Source organism: Citrus sinensis, chromosome 7, assembly GCF_022201045.2.
Source record: "Citrus sinensis cultivar Valencia sweet orange chromosome 7, DVS_A1.0, whole genome shotgun sequence".
In the NCBI taxonomy this organism is placed as follows: Eukaryota; Viridiplantae; Streptophyta; class Magnoliopsida; order Sapindales; family Rutaceae; genus Citrus; species Citrus sinensis.
The window spans coordinates 10,030,050-10,044,531 of NC_068562.1; the positions used below are offsets into that span (position 1 = coordinate 10,030,050).

At 32.2% G+C, this 14,482-nt stretch overlaps 1 protein-coding gene across 1 annotated transcript in view; it reads left to right on the forward strand.

Moving 5' to 3' along the window:
- LOC107176192 (receptor kinase-like protein Xa21) overlaps window positions 1-14,482 on the forward strand; it is a 36,765-nt gene that overhangs the window by 2,533 nt on the left and 19,750 nt on the right. The window contains exons 4-6 of the mRNA XM_052431258.1: window positions 31-102; window positions 1,350-1,421; window positions 3,671-5,124. Of these exons, the coding sequence (XP_052287218.1) occupies window positions 31-102; window positions 1,350-1,421; window positions 3,671-5,124 (1,598 nt within the window). The remainder of the gene's footprint in view (window positions 1-30; window positions 103-1,349; window positions 1,422-3,670; window positions 5,125-14,482) is intronic.

The window sequence follows — 14,482 nt, forward strand, 5'->3', positions numbered from 1 at the left end:
AATTAAGTTTGTCATTAAATGATTTCTCAGGAGCCCTACCAAAAGAAATCGGGAATTTGACCAAACTCAAGCATTTATCTCTTGGCAGTAACAGACTCCAAGGTGCGTATGATCACGTGGTTTAATTATGAAAATTGTTCCACAAGTTGTAGTTTGAATAATGTTCCATAATACAGTTTGCACATGTATGATTTTCAACTTTTTGCAATTCTTATATAGTTGAAGAATTAATTGTTATTATGACATTCCTCAGGCAATAAATTCTTTTGTTTTTATTTTTATTTTCAACTATGAGCTGGGGAATCAAATTTGCAGGAGAAATTCCACATGAGTCTGCATTGGAATCTTTAGGTAGTGTTTGATTTTAAGAAAGGGGAGGAGAGAAAAAGAGTGGAATAGAGGGGAAAGGAGAAGAAATGAGTGAAAGAGAATAGTGAAATTAAATTTCATTGTTTGATTTAACATAAAATTTGATAAGGAAATGAATTACAATTTTTTTTTTGAACAAATTTATCTTTTATCTTAAATACTAAATTATCTATATTAGTAATAAAATATAATTTAATATTAATACCAATTTTTTTAATTTCAAAAAGTTATAAAACAATTCATGATTTATGTTTAATATAAATATAAAATAATTTAATATACTAAACTATTTAATATAATTTAATATAAATAAAAGACGGTCAATAGTAGCGGTCAACAAAAGTCAACGGCGGTCAACAGCGGCCGATATTTAAGTTTTTCAATTGAAAATTTTGAAAAAAGTCTTGAGAACTGGCACTCCTTAGTATTTCAGCTGATAAATATGAAAAATAGGCTAGAAGAGATTATTGCTGTGTGCTTATTCTACTTGGGCTTTGGGCTTGATTACACGGTCGAGCACTTACACCTGTCATAATAATAGGCTTTTATTTTCACCACACGTTTGATAATTTCTTAACCTTCCGAATTAGGTTATAGCAATTTATATATAAATAACTAAGAGTAATGATATAGCCACAAATTCTTGTACAAACTTATTTTGTACAAACTGATGTGGCGTTAATTCATTGGTTGAATTAAATATCTCTTAGCCCACATGATTTATTTTTATTATTTTATTTTTTCATTCAACCAATGAATTAATGACATATCAGTATGTACAAGATAAGTTTGTACAAAAGTTTGTGGCTGTATCATCACTCAATAACAAAAGCATACTAAAGCTAGCATACAGTACTCAAGACTTAGGCTTGGTGTGTTACCTATTACACACGGTCGAACACTTACACATGTTATAATAATAATAGCATCCGCGGATCGACTATTAGTGATCAAATTGTTTGCACATGTGTAATTTGCAGGAGCAATTCCACGGGAGTTGGGAAATCTTACAGGATTGGGGTTCTTAGAGCTGGATGAAAATTTTTTAACCGGTATCACTCCTTCATCTATCTACAAATTGCTTTTCTCTATTAAATTTGGAACTTCCATTTAATAACTTAACAGGTGACTTCCCTTACAACATGTCAGTGTGACATGTTTTGCTTCTCAACTAAAATATTTCACTTCTCTCATTATAAATTCTCATAGGAGGATGTGTTGTTATTACTATTTAACATTATCTCGTTTTTTATTAGAAATTAATCTGTGTTTATGCAAAAAAAAATTAGCATCTAAAAAAAGTATAAAAACACGTGGAATAAATCAAAAATCTTTCTTCATTCGTGAATTTGGATTTCTCAAAAATTATCATGACAGCTATGTTAGTGTCTTACTAATGATATGCACGTGTGACAGCTTCATAAAATATTTTACATGGAAAATATGAAAAATAGACTTGAAAAAAAATTATTTTACTGAAATAATAGTTAAAATGAGAGGAGAAGTACAGTACTCATGACTTAGGCTTGCTGTGTACTTATTTTACTTGGGATTCGGGCTTGATTACACACGGTCGAACACTTACATCCCCCGACATAGGCTTTTAGGGATGAGTGGCGTCAAATGTGTATATGCTTTTATGTATTATTATTCTTTGAAACAAATTTGATTATAATTCTTTTAAAATACATATGAAATAGCACGTGAAATCATAAAACATTTTACTGCGATAAGAATTCATATATTCATTGTAGTAGCACATAGAAAATAGACTATAAATTTAGTTCCAAAATACATTCTTATCTTCATATAAGTTTTACATTATTAATTTAAATTAATATTAAAATATGTTGTTTCTTTCACTATGTTATTTTATTTACACAATGATGTGACTATTGGAATTAATAATACTTATAATTATTTTGTAAAAATATAAATGTAATACTTTGTTAACATTTTATCTACATATAATAATTAAACTGAAACTTGTATTTAAAAAATTCTAGTTACGCATATTCATTTCATGACATAAAAGTGTTTATTTATGCTTATCTACCAGTATCAACAAAATGCTTTGAGACAAATAATCTAATTTATATTTTTATATTTAAAATACTTGCATTTATTATATTTTGAAAAAAAAATTATTTGCAATTATTTTAAACCGTTGGATTCAAATTTTCGTAGTTATTAAAGTCAAATGGTATAAATATATAATAGTCAAAAACAGATTTGTATGATCATTTTTCAATGTATAAATTTTCTTAGTTAGTAGGAAAATTAGAAATTGTTGATTTACTCATAAATAAATTTAATGTTTAGCATTTCAATTTTGGAAAACTTGAGCTAAACGATGATAACTTCGAATCGGCCGAGCCGAGTTTCGCTTCCTTGACCCACGGACCCATTGAAAGTTCTATTCGAATTGAGTTTCCCGGTGCTTACAAAAAACATTTCTTTTCCTTGTCGCAGTAATTTATTCAGTTTAAATTACAGTACTCACTACTCATGACATAGGCTTGCTGTCGAGCACTTGATAATTAATCACATAAAAAGTGCAATGACCGGTGCCCTCTATTAATTATTAAATTTTTCTTTTCCGTGTCGCCACAATTTATTCACAAATGAGTTGATTAGCGTCAAAGTTACTTGAGAGTCTGAGACTATGTTAATAGGAGAAATTTGAAAAGAAATTATTTTACTAAATTAATTTATTTTATCTTGTTGTAACTGAAATACTACTTTTTTTTTTTTTGATTGGCTATCACAGGGGCTTGATTTACTTTAATAGTTGCAGCCAACAATTTAGGCTTTTTTACTTTTCACCACACAATTTGATCTTTTGATTCGTTTTAACCACATAATCTATCTATCTCTCACCTATTGCTTATTTAAATTGCATATATGTTTTACCTACAAATTTTTACAAATATTAATCAAATATATTTTGTTACATTTCTCTCGTAACTGCTCTAAATGTGCACTATTAATACTTAACCCTCCCTTTTAATTTACCGTGCAATTTATCTACACTTAAATCACATATATATTTTACCCATAGTTTACCCAAAATAAATATAAAAATAAAAGAAAAAGAATATGTGCAGCAATTTGTATATAACTAACAAAGCATTGACGGTATGTAGCTTTTCAATACTTCATGAGTGGCTTTTCTTGTGTGTTAGTACTTGTAATAATTGTGTAGTGTATAAATGATACCCTTTATTATTAAATCGCGTCCGTTTTTAGATATAATTTATTATTTGAAAAATAATCTAAATATAATTCTTTTAAAATACAGGGAAGATACCACCTGAAATCAGTAATCTCCGAAATCTGGAAGAGTTGAACCTTGCTGGTAACAAATTAGTTGGTATTGTCCCAACTGCAATCTTCAATGTGTCAACACTCAAAATTCTTGACCTTGATGGCAATTCTCTCTCGGGATGTCTTTCGTCCATTGGAGACACTCAACTTCCAAATCTTGAAATCCTTTATTTATGGGGTAATAATTTCAATGGCATAATTCCTCATTTCATCTTTAATGCTTCTAAGCTCTCTCAGCTATTTTTGGAAGAGAACTCATTCTCCGGTTTTATTCCCAACACATTTGGCAACTTAAGAAACCTTGAGCAGCTTAATTTAGGTGATAATTATTTGACATCTTCAACTCCAGAATTGGGCTTTCTATCCTCGATGTCAAATTGCAAGTCTTTAACACTTATTTACTTATCAAATAATCCACTAGATGGCATTCTTCCTAAGACGTCTGTAGGTAATCTTTCTCATTCTTTGGAAGATTTTCGCATGTACAATTGTAACATTAGTGGTGGCATCCCTGAAGAGATCAGCAACTTGACCAACTCGACAATCGTTAATTTAGGGGGCAATAAATTGAATGGATCAATTCCAATTACTCTGAGCAAATTACAAAAGCTTCAAGGTTTGGGTCTTGAAGATAACAAATTAGAAGGATCAATCCCAGATGATATTTGTCATTTGGCTGAACTGTATAGATTGGATTTAGATGGGAATAAGCTTTCTGGATCACTCCCTGCATGCTTCAGTAATCTGACTTCTCTGAGGATAGTGTCGTTGGGTTCCAATAAGTTAACTTCTGTTCCCTTAACTTTTTGGAACCTTAAGGATATCTTGAACCTCAACTTTTCATCAAATTTTTTGACTAGCCCACTCCCATTAGAGATTGGAAATTTGAAGGTTTTGATTGGAATTGATTTTTCGATGAATAATTTTTCAGGCGTTATCCCAACAGAAATTGGAGGCCTAAAAAATCTAGAATATCTCTTCTTAGGATATAATAGATTGCAAGGATCGATTCCTGATTCATTTGGTGATTTGATAAGTTTGAAATTCTTAAATTTGTCCAATAATAATCTCTCTGGGGCAATTCCTGCATCTTTAGAGAAACTCTCATATCTTGAAAATCTAAATCTTTCTTTCAACAAGCTCGAAGGAGAAATCCCTAGGGGAGGATCTTTTGGAAACTTCTCAGCTGAATCATTTGAGGGAAATGAATTATTATGTGGTTCACCCAATTTACAAGTCCCGCCATGCAAAACTAGCATCCACCATACATCATGGAAAAATTCTCTTCTCCTCCGGATTGTCTTGCCATTGAGTACTACATTTATGATAGTAGTCATTTTGTTGATCCTAAGATATCAACAGAGAGGAAAACGTCCATCGAATGATGCTAATATGCCACTAGTAGCAACGTGGAGAACATTTTCATACCTAGAACTCTTTCGAGCAACAGACGAATTTAGTGAAAACAATCTAATCGGCAAAGGGGGTTTTGGCTCTGTTTATAAGGCAAGACTTGGGGACAGGATGGAGGTTGCAGTGAAAGTTTTCAATTTGCAATGTGGAAGAGCGTTTGAGAGTTTTGATGTTGAATGTGAAATGATGAAAAATATTCGCCATCGAAACCTTATCAAAGTTATTAGCAGTTGTTCAAATGAAGAGTTTAAAGCATTAGTATTAGAATACATGCCTCATGGAAGTTTGGAGAAGTATTTGTATTCAAGTAACTGCATTTTGGATATTTTTCAAAGATTGAACATAATGATAGATGTTGCATCAGCTTTGGAATATCTGCACTTTGGTTATTCAGCTCCAATAATTCATTGTGACTTAAAGCCCAGCAATGTATTATTAGACAATAATATGGTTGCTCATTTGAGTGATTTTGGCATCGCAAAATTGTTAATTGGAGAATATCAATCTATGACTCAAACACAAACACTTGCCACAATAGGCTATATGGCACCAGGTTTGTCAATATAAAAATTTTCTATTTCTTGTAAACTTCCTAATAAGTTATTTATGTTTCACGATCTTCATTAGATGAGGAAATTCTTATTAATGATATATCTTACTATGTAACTATTGCAATTCATAGAGTATGGAAGAGAAGGACGAGTATCCGCAAATGGAGATGTTTATAGTTTCGGGATTATGTTAATGGAAACTTTTACTGGGAAGAAACCCACAGATGAAATTTTTAATGGAGAAATGACATTAAAGCATTGGGTTAATGATTGGCTACTCATTTCCACTATGGAAGTTGTTGATGCTAATTTACTAAGTCAGGAGGACATACATTTTGTCGCAAAAGAGCAATGTGTGTCATTTGTCTTCAATTTGGCTATGGCGTGCACTGTGGAATCTCCTGAGCAGAGAATCAATGCAAAAGAAATTGTTAAAAAGCTCTTAAAAATTAGAGACTCATTACTTAGAAATGTTGGAGGCAGATGTATAAGACAATCAAATTTAAATTGATTCTGCCCCTCCATTACTTGCTATCCTTTTCAGAGACTTGAACGGTTATCCTTCATACCAGTTTTGTTAATATGTTTTGTTGTTGTTCTTACTCATGTTTGTTTCTCTATTTCTTTAATTTGCATGCATGTATTTTTCGTTCTCTTTTATGTTTTTGTTGGTTTGTATGTAGTTTGCTTTTAGGGGTAAGGTTGATTATGTCCTCCCCTAATTAGACGTATCTTTTTTATGTTTATTCAATAAAGCTTCTATAATACTATCAAGGTTCATCAAAAGAAAATTTTTAATTAATTTTCTTTTCTTTGACAGGTGATGAAATTCTAATCTTCATAGTGAATAACTTCAATAATAGAGTGTAAGAGTATTAGTAGTTATGGTTGTTTTTTGAACCTGGAGTCAAGAGCAATTTAACAGCAACAAACAAGTCTCTTGTATTGTAGGCAAAATTCTTTTCATTAATCTTATTTGTCTACATGTTCTCCTATTTTCTCCATTAATCTTCGCTCAAGGTTTCATGCTTCCTCTTTGATAAAGGAAAATATTACTTGCGAATATTTCAATTTGACATAAGAGACTGTTTTGCCAACCATTTGATAAAATGGATATGAGTGGAGCTTTCAATCATTACCTCCACCAAAATACTTACAACGCCAGTTTTAAATTTTATTTTTTAAAATACATTCAGTTTAATTTACAAAAAATAAATCCATTTGTTAAAATTAATTTTTTTCTCAGAAATTTCAACCTAAAAATATATTTCTTTTAAATTTTTAATTATAAAATACATACAAGTTCTAAACTATTATATTATTTTCTTCTTATTATATAGTTTATATCTCCATAACTCTAAACTCCTATAATTTTTTTTAAAATGTGTTTAATTTAAAATATAAATATAAAATATAAAATGGAGTGGGTATAAAAAAACTTGTTAAAAGAATAATTCATTTAAGTATTTAACTGAATTGAAATTAAAATAAGAAATAAATTAATTTATTTTTTATTAGTTAAGTAATTTTCAATTGAAAAAGAGCTGTATGAGTAATATTATTGAAATATGATTAAAATTCTTATGAATTAAATATTTTCGTATAAATACTAGTGATGATTACAGAGAAAGGGCGAGGAACCAAAGAAAACTTGAATATAAATACGTCAGGTAATGTGGCTTTTATTTGGAATGAAGAAGCCAATACTTGGACCGAGTTTAGCATCACTGATTTTTATAATTTTCAGGACTAAGTAAATTATCTCAATTTTAAAAAAATATAATTACAATTATTGATCGAACACCACTAATTCCAACAATTTATCCAAAAATATCTTCGACTTTCAAGGAATTAATGTAGAACGAATGGCCAAGTTTTTCAACTTTTTAGATATTTAATATATGTCATGTTTTAACTTAGTACGAGAAGAAAATTATAGAATATTTTTTTTTTGAATTAGTGGAATTATTTTACAATAAAACTATCACAATCACACTTAAAAATATTCTTTAAATTTTCACTATTTCTACTGTTATTCTTTAAACTATTTTCTAAACAAAGCATGGAGGGTCACTTATCTAAATATGTTTTTTGTGCTTTCACTTCACTTGATTCATCTTGTCCCTCTTTTATAGCTTCTATTAAAAAAAAAAATACGGTCAACAGTACACACGGTTTGTACACGGTGAACAGTAAAGCGATTTGAACAGTAACGCAATTTGAACAGTAATGAGGTTTGAATAGTAACACGATTTGAACAATGCTATACGGTTGGCTATAAATAGAGATAAGAGTTTAGAGCTTGATGCTTCCCAATTTGAGAGAAGTAGAGAGCATTGTAAGTGAGCTCTTTGAGAAATTTGAGAGAGCTTCCATTTGAGTGTTCTAGTGAGGTTTCATTTAGGTGTATTGGGGTTGTAGGTTTTGTGAGTTTTTCCCACTTTGTAAATTCCCATTTGTTAGTGAAATTATCTTCCAGTCTTTGCCCGTGGACGTAGGCATTATGCAGAACCACGTAAATTATTGTGTCCTATTTTCTTTGCATTTGTTTACACCATATTTATATTTCTCCAAAAGTCACAGTTACCAAAATATTGGTAATTGCTCAACCCCACGCTTCCGTAACAATTGGTATCAGAGCCGAAGGTTCATGTTTGGGGCATACGACTGTTCACGTATAAGGAATTATTCACAGATATAGTATTGTTCAAGTATATGAAGAAAAGCCTTGAAAATAGGCTTTATATGAAGAAGAAACTCTTTCGATTCACATATGCACTTGGCATGTCAATGAATGACCATGTAAACTCATTCAATAAGATATTAGCATATTTGCTAAATCTGGATGAGAGATTTGAAGATGAAGATAAGGCACTGTTGTTGTTAAATTCCCTACCTGATGAATATGATCATCTCACCACCACTTTACTTCATGGAAAGGACAGTGTCACATTTGATGTTGTATGCAGTGCATTGTACAACTCTGAGACAAGAAAGAAAGACAGAAAGGATCACAGAGATACAGTTGCAAAAGCATTGACAGCGAAAGGTCGTTCACAAAGCCGTAAACCTAGAAAAAGAAGCAAGTCTAAAGGGAGGCCTGCTAAAGATGAATGTGCTTTTTGTTGCGAGAAAGAGCATTGGAAAAAGAATTGTCCTAAGTTACAAAAGGTCAAGGCTAATTCCGATGCATGTGTAGTAGAGCATGGTGAAGATTCAGACTTTAGTCTAGTTGGCATGACGTTGATATGTCATTCAAATGAGTGGATTTTGGATTCTGGTTGTACCTATCATATGTGTCCTAACGAGGGCTGGTTTCTAACTTCAAAGAGTTGGACGGTGGAGTTGTTTTTACGGGCAATGACAATGCTTGTAAAACCATGGGAATAGATACAATCCAATTAAAGAATTATGATGGTTCAATCCAAGTCTTGACGGATGTTCGCTACGTACCAAGTTTGAATAAAAATCTTATCTCATTAGGAGTCCTAGAATCTAAAGGGCTCACAATTACTTTGAGCGATGGATTGTTGAAGGTAGTAGCTAGTGCACTGACAGTGATGAAAGGCACAAGAAGAAATAACTTGTACTATTTTCAAGGGAGTATAGTTATTGGATCAGCATCAACAGTTTCTGGAAAAGATGCATATTCAGAAGCAACCAAGTTATGGCATATGCGTTTGGGACATGTTGGTGAAAAAGCTTTGCAGACTCTGGTGAAGCAAGGCTTATTGAAAGGTGCAAATTCTTGCAAATTGAAATTTTGTGAACATTGTGTTCTAGGCAAGCAGACAAGGGAAAAGTTTGGTTCGGTAATTCATGATATAAAAAGAATTCTGAACTATGTTGACAGTGATGTATGTGGACCTACCAAAACAGCTTCTTTAGGAGGTATGCATTATTTTGTTACTTTTGTTGATGATTATTCAAGAAAATGTGGGTGTATTTGATGAAGAATAAGAATGAAGTTTTGGGCATATTTCTAAAATGAAAGAATATGATCGAGACTCAGACTGGTCGAAAGGTCAAAAGACTTCGGTCAGATAATGGTGGTGAGTACAAGAATGATCAATTTCTACAAATATGCCAAGATGAGGGCATTGTGCGACACTTTACTGTTCGAGATACATCACAACAGAATGGGGTGGCAGAAAGCATGAACTGAACTATACTGGAGAATGTTCAGTGTACGTTGTCCAATGCTGGATTGGGCAAAGAGTTTTGGGCTGAGACAGTTGTATATGCGTGCCATTTGATCAATCGTTTGCCATCAACTGCAATTGAGGGCAAAACACCCATAGAGATGTGGATTGGTAATCCTGCTACTGATTATGATTCTTTACATGTTTTTAGTTCCACTGCTTATTATCATTTAAAGGAATCTAAGTTAGACCCAAGAGCAAAGAAAGTATTGTTCGTGGGTATAACTGGTAGAGTAAAAGGATACCGTCTTTGGTGTCCTATTAGGAAAAATATTATCTTCAGCAAAGATGTAACTTTTACTGAATCAGCCATGTTGAAACAAAAAGATTCTCAAGAAGATGACAAGACCAGTAGCACTTTGCAGCAGGTGGAGTTTGAAAAAATTAAATCCGATCCAGCTGATGTCGATGAGACGAATAGTGATTCCCCATCGACTGAAGATGATGAAGAGGTTCTGACCCAGGAACCTTCACAACAACAAGAGTTAATTGCATATAGAAGGTCACACACAGAGATTTGCAGACCTGCTCGCTTTGTTGATATGGTGGCCTATGCACTTCCAATTATAGATGATGATGTTCCTTCCACTTACAGAGAAGCAGTAAGTAACCTAGAAAGTATACAGTGGAAGAAAGCAATGAATGAAGAAATGCAGTCTCTTTACAAAAATGAAACTTGGGAGTTAGATGCACTGCCCAAGGAAAAGAAGGCAATTGGGTGCAAATGGGTATATGCGAAAAAGGAAGGATTTCCTTGTAAAAATGAAATTCGATACAAGGCTAGATTGGTAGCGAATGGTTATGCTCAGAAGGAAGGAATAAACTACAATGAAGTATTTTCTCTAGTTGTGAAACACTCGTTTATTTGAATTTTGGTAGCCATGGTTGCGTAATTTGATCTTGAACTAGTTCAGCTTGATGTAATAACTACATTTTTACAGGGTGATTTGGAAGAGAAAATTTACATGACTCAGCCAGATGGATTCAAGGTTGCTGGAAAAGAAAATTGGGTTTGCAAATTAACCAAGTTAGTGGCAGCAATCAAGTTTGAGCATTGTCTAAACTTAACCAATATCTTATAAGTTTGAAAGCAGACGGAGAAGGCAGAGACTGGAGGATGGTTTGTTGATAGTCGGCTCAGATTTTAAAAAAATTTCGCCGAGGTAGAGAATTGTTAAAAATAAAAAATAAAAAAAATACAATCAACAGTACACACAGTTTGTACACGGTGAACAGTAACGCGGTTTGAATAGTTTTTTTTTTTAAATTAGTGGAATTATTTTACAATAAAACTATCACAATCACACTTAAAAATATTCTTTAAATTTTCACTATTTCTACTATTATTCTTTAAACTCTTTTATGAATAGAGCATGGAGGGTCACTTATCTAAATATGTTTTATACGCTTTCACTTCACTTGATTCATCTTGTCCCTCTTTTATAGCTTCTGTTAAAAATAAAAAATAAAAAAAATAGGGTCAACAGTGAAGGACAACATTTGTCCATGAGGTTCCTAATAACGCAACTTTTGCACAGTAAAATTAAAACAGATGGCGGAAGCTCTAGAAACCTCAGATCGACTTCATTCAAAAACGAAAATCAAGAGGAAAGATTGAAGTTTAATTAACTCACTTGTAGTTTAAAAAAAGACTTCGTGAAGTAGGAGAAAATGACTGAAAACAGTAAGCTACGAACACTGTCCAGAAAATAGAGCTCTGCACGAACAGCTTCTGTTTTGCCACGATCTGAGATCCTTTAAGCACCCCAATTGTGATGCCTCTAGTCATTCCACACTTAGAAATGTTCTAGGAGTTCATAGGATTTGGAATCTCGAAATTTCGTTTAGAAATGAGAGAGATAATGAAGAAACATGAATGCTAGTTCATGATGATTCATTCCACCAAATAAAGCCACCATTATCTCCAATAATGGCACCAAACATTATCATGTGCTAGACCCACCCACTTAGCCATTATTTATTGAAAGTGATCTTATCATTTCAATATTTTATTTAATCAAATAAATAAATAGCTAAATTAATTAATTTCGTAATTAATTAATTAATCTCATTTTGATCAAATCAAATGGTTGAATGTGGGCTTCTTTTGTGACATGTTCTAATGCTTTCTCTTAATCCATATTAGATCCAATAAAAGCCCAAAATTCTAAACCCAAAATTGGTCTAGAAGTCCATAATCATATATGAACCAGAACATCATTTTACGTGCTCGATATTACATAATGTTTAATTGAGGATTTATGAAATTTATTTTGTTCCTTAAACTATTTATGGAACATCTAAATTTCTATCTTAAATCATATTTAAGATATATTTATATATATATTCATTCTCAATGAATTATAATATAAATATTAATTTTCCTAAAATTAGGAAATTTAACTTCTCATTTTCTAGTAACTCCTTTTTCATTTCTATTTGGTGTGTGACCTTTTAGGTTCTTAGTTATAAGGTAGTAGAACTATTTTAATGATAACTCTTTATTCATTAAATGATGCTAAACTCTTTAGTCATCAATTAGAAATTTTCTAATGACCTTAAGATGCATTGCTAATACGCTTTACCAATATTAATCTTAAGGTTTCTACAAGTCATGAGTGACACCTAGCAGTATATCACAACTATCCAAATAACAAGAATTGTTGGATCTATAGAACCTATTCCATTGTATCTCTATGTCTTGGTCTCTTCATCATCCATGTCCAAAGAAAAACACGGCATATGGTTTATTATGTTAAGCAGTTATGCTTTATCTCAAAATAAATCTAAATGAACTTGGCATGAAAATATAATTTGAACTCCTTCAAATATATTTCACCTTGGCCAAGGATTTCTCATGCCAATTCATATTATCTCATAGGGACATCCTTTTTGTATATTACAAAGTGATGAATTCCATATTGGCCATACACTTGTCTTCATACATAGCCAACCATGACAGCTATTGCTAGATCTCTTCCTTGATTAGGAATCAATCATTATGCTTTCACATATAAGAGATGTCTATGTATAAGACATCTGTTATGCCTCAGGTCTAAAGACCATTACTAAACATAGTGTCTATTACAATGTATAATAAGCCATTAACACTCAAAACCATATGGCTTACTATATTTGGTCAAGTTCAGTAAACTCGTTCTCTCAACAAGTACCTATGTATTTGACTTGACATCTCATGTCAATGATATGAAACTCACCATCTATTTTAGTATCACATACCATAAGGAGTCATAACACAAACTGGTGTTTATAGGAATTTATAATGTCCAATCATAAATCCACCACTAGGAACTATTTTAGAAGTATAGTACAAAGGATGCACGTTTCATATTCTCAACAAACTCGAGAATGTGTTCCTTAACTATTTTACTTCTTGGACTATATTCATTAAATTAAATTTATGAATGTTGATAACTTTGCCATTTTATAAATATCAAAATGCTATTCAAATACAATAATTCCCTAAACAAACAAACACCATTCGATTGGCCTTTAGGGCATATTACTAAGAAACAGTACACACGGTTTGTACACAGTGAACAGTAATGCGGTTTGAATAGTAACGTGGTTTGAACAGTGCTATACGGTTGGCTATAAATAGAAATGAGAGTTTAGAGCTTGATGCATCCCAATTTGAGAGAAGTAGAGACCATTGTAAGTGATCTCTTTGAGAAATTTGAGAGAGCTTCCATTTGAGTGTTCTAGTGAGGTTTCATTTGGGTGTATTGGGGTTGTGGGTTTTGTGAGTTTTTTCCACTTTGTAAATTCCCATTTGTTAGTGAAATTATCTTCCAGTCTTTGCCCGTGGACGTAGGCATTATGCAGAACCACGTAAATTATTGTGTCCTATTTTCTTTATATTTGTTTACACCACATTTATATTTCTCTAAAAGTCGCAGTTACCAGAATATTGGTAATTGCTCAACCCCGCGCTTCCGCAACAACTTCTAGCTCGTGTAGGCTGATAGAACCTGCAACTCGTATTGTACGTTTCTATTACTTTCTCTTCCATTTTCCCAACTCCCAAACACCATCAATCCTTGATGTTATAGAGTATTAGCTCTCTATTTCTACAAACATAGAGCTACTGTTCGTACTTTAGATCTTCATATGGTTGGTTAACTATTGTTTGAATATTAAAATTAATTTGTTAAATAAATAAAGAAAACAAGAGACAATTGCCATATATATTCCATATTAATCAATCACCGTTCGATTGTCTCCACTTCCATTGACTCTAATGATTCATGCTTTCATGAAGTGAAGCTCTTAACACTCTGTTATGATCCGCAAGAGAGAGGAAAAACATAATTTTATTTTTTGATTCCTGACACGCGCAAATAGGGATGGCAACCAAACCCGGACTCGGATCGGACCCGGACTGAACCCAGAAAATCTGATCCGGGTTCAAACCGCGCCGGAAAAATTTTTATGTGGAATCCGGATAGATTTTTCAGAACTCGCATACTTCTGGGTCTGAATCCGGTTTCAGGTGAACCCGCAAATCCGGAACCCGAATCCGGATATTATTTATTTTAATATTAATTTTTTTAAAATTATTAAATATAAATAGAAAAATTAAAAAAAAAACCCTAGCCC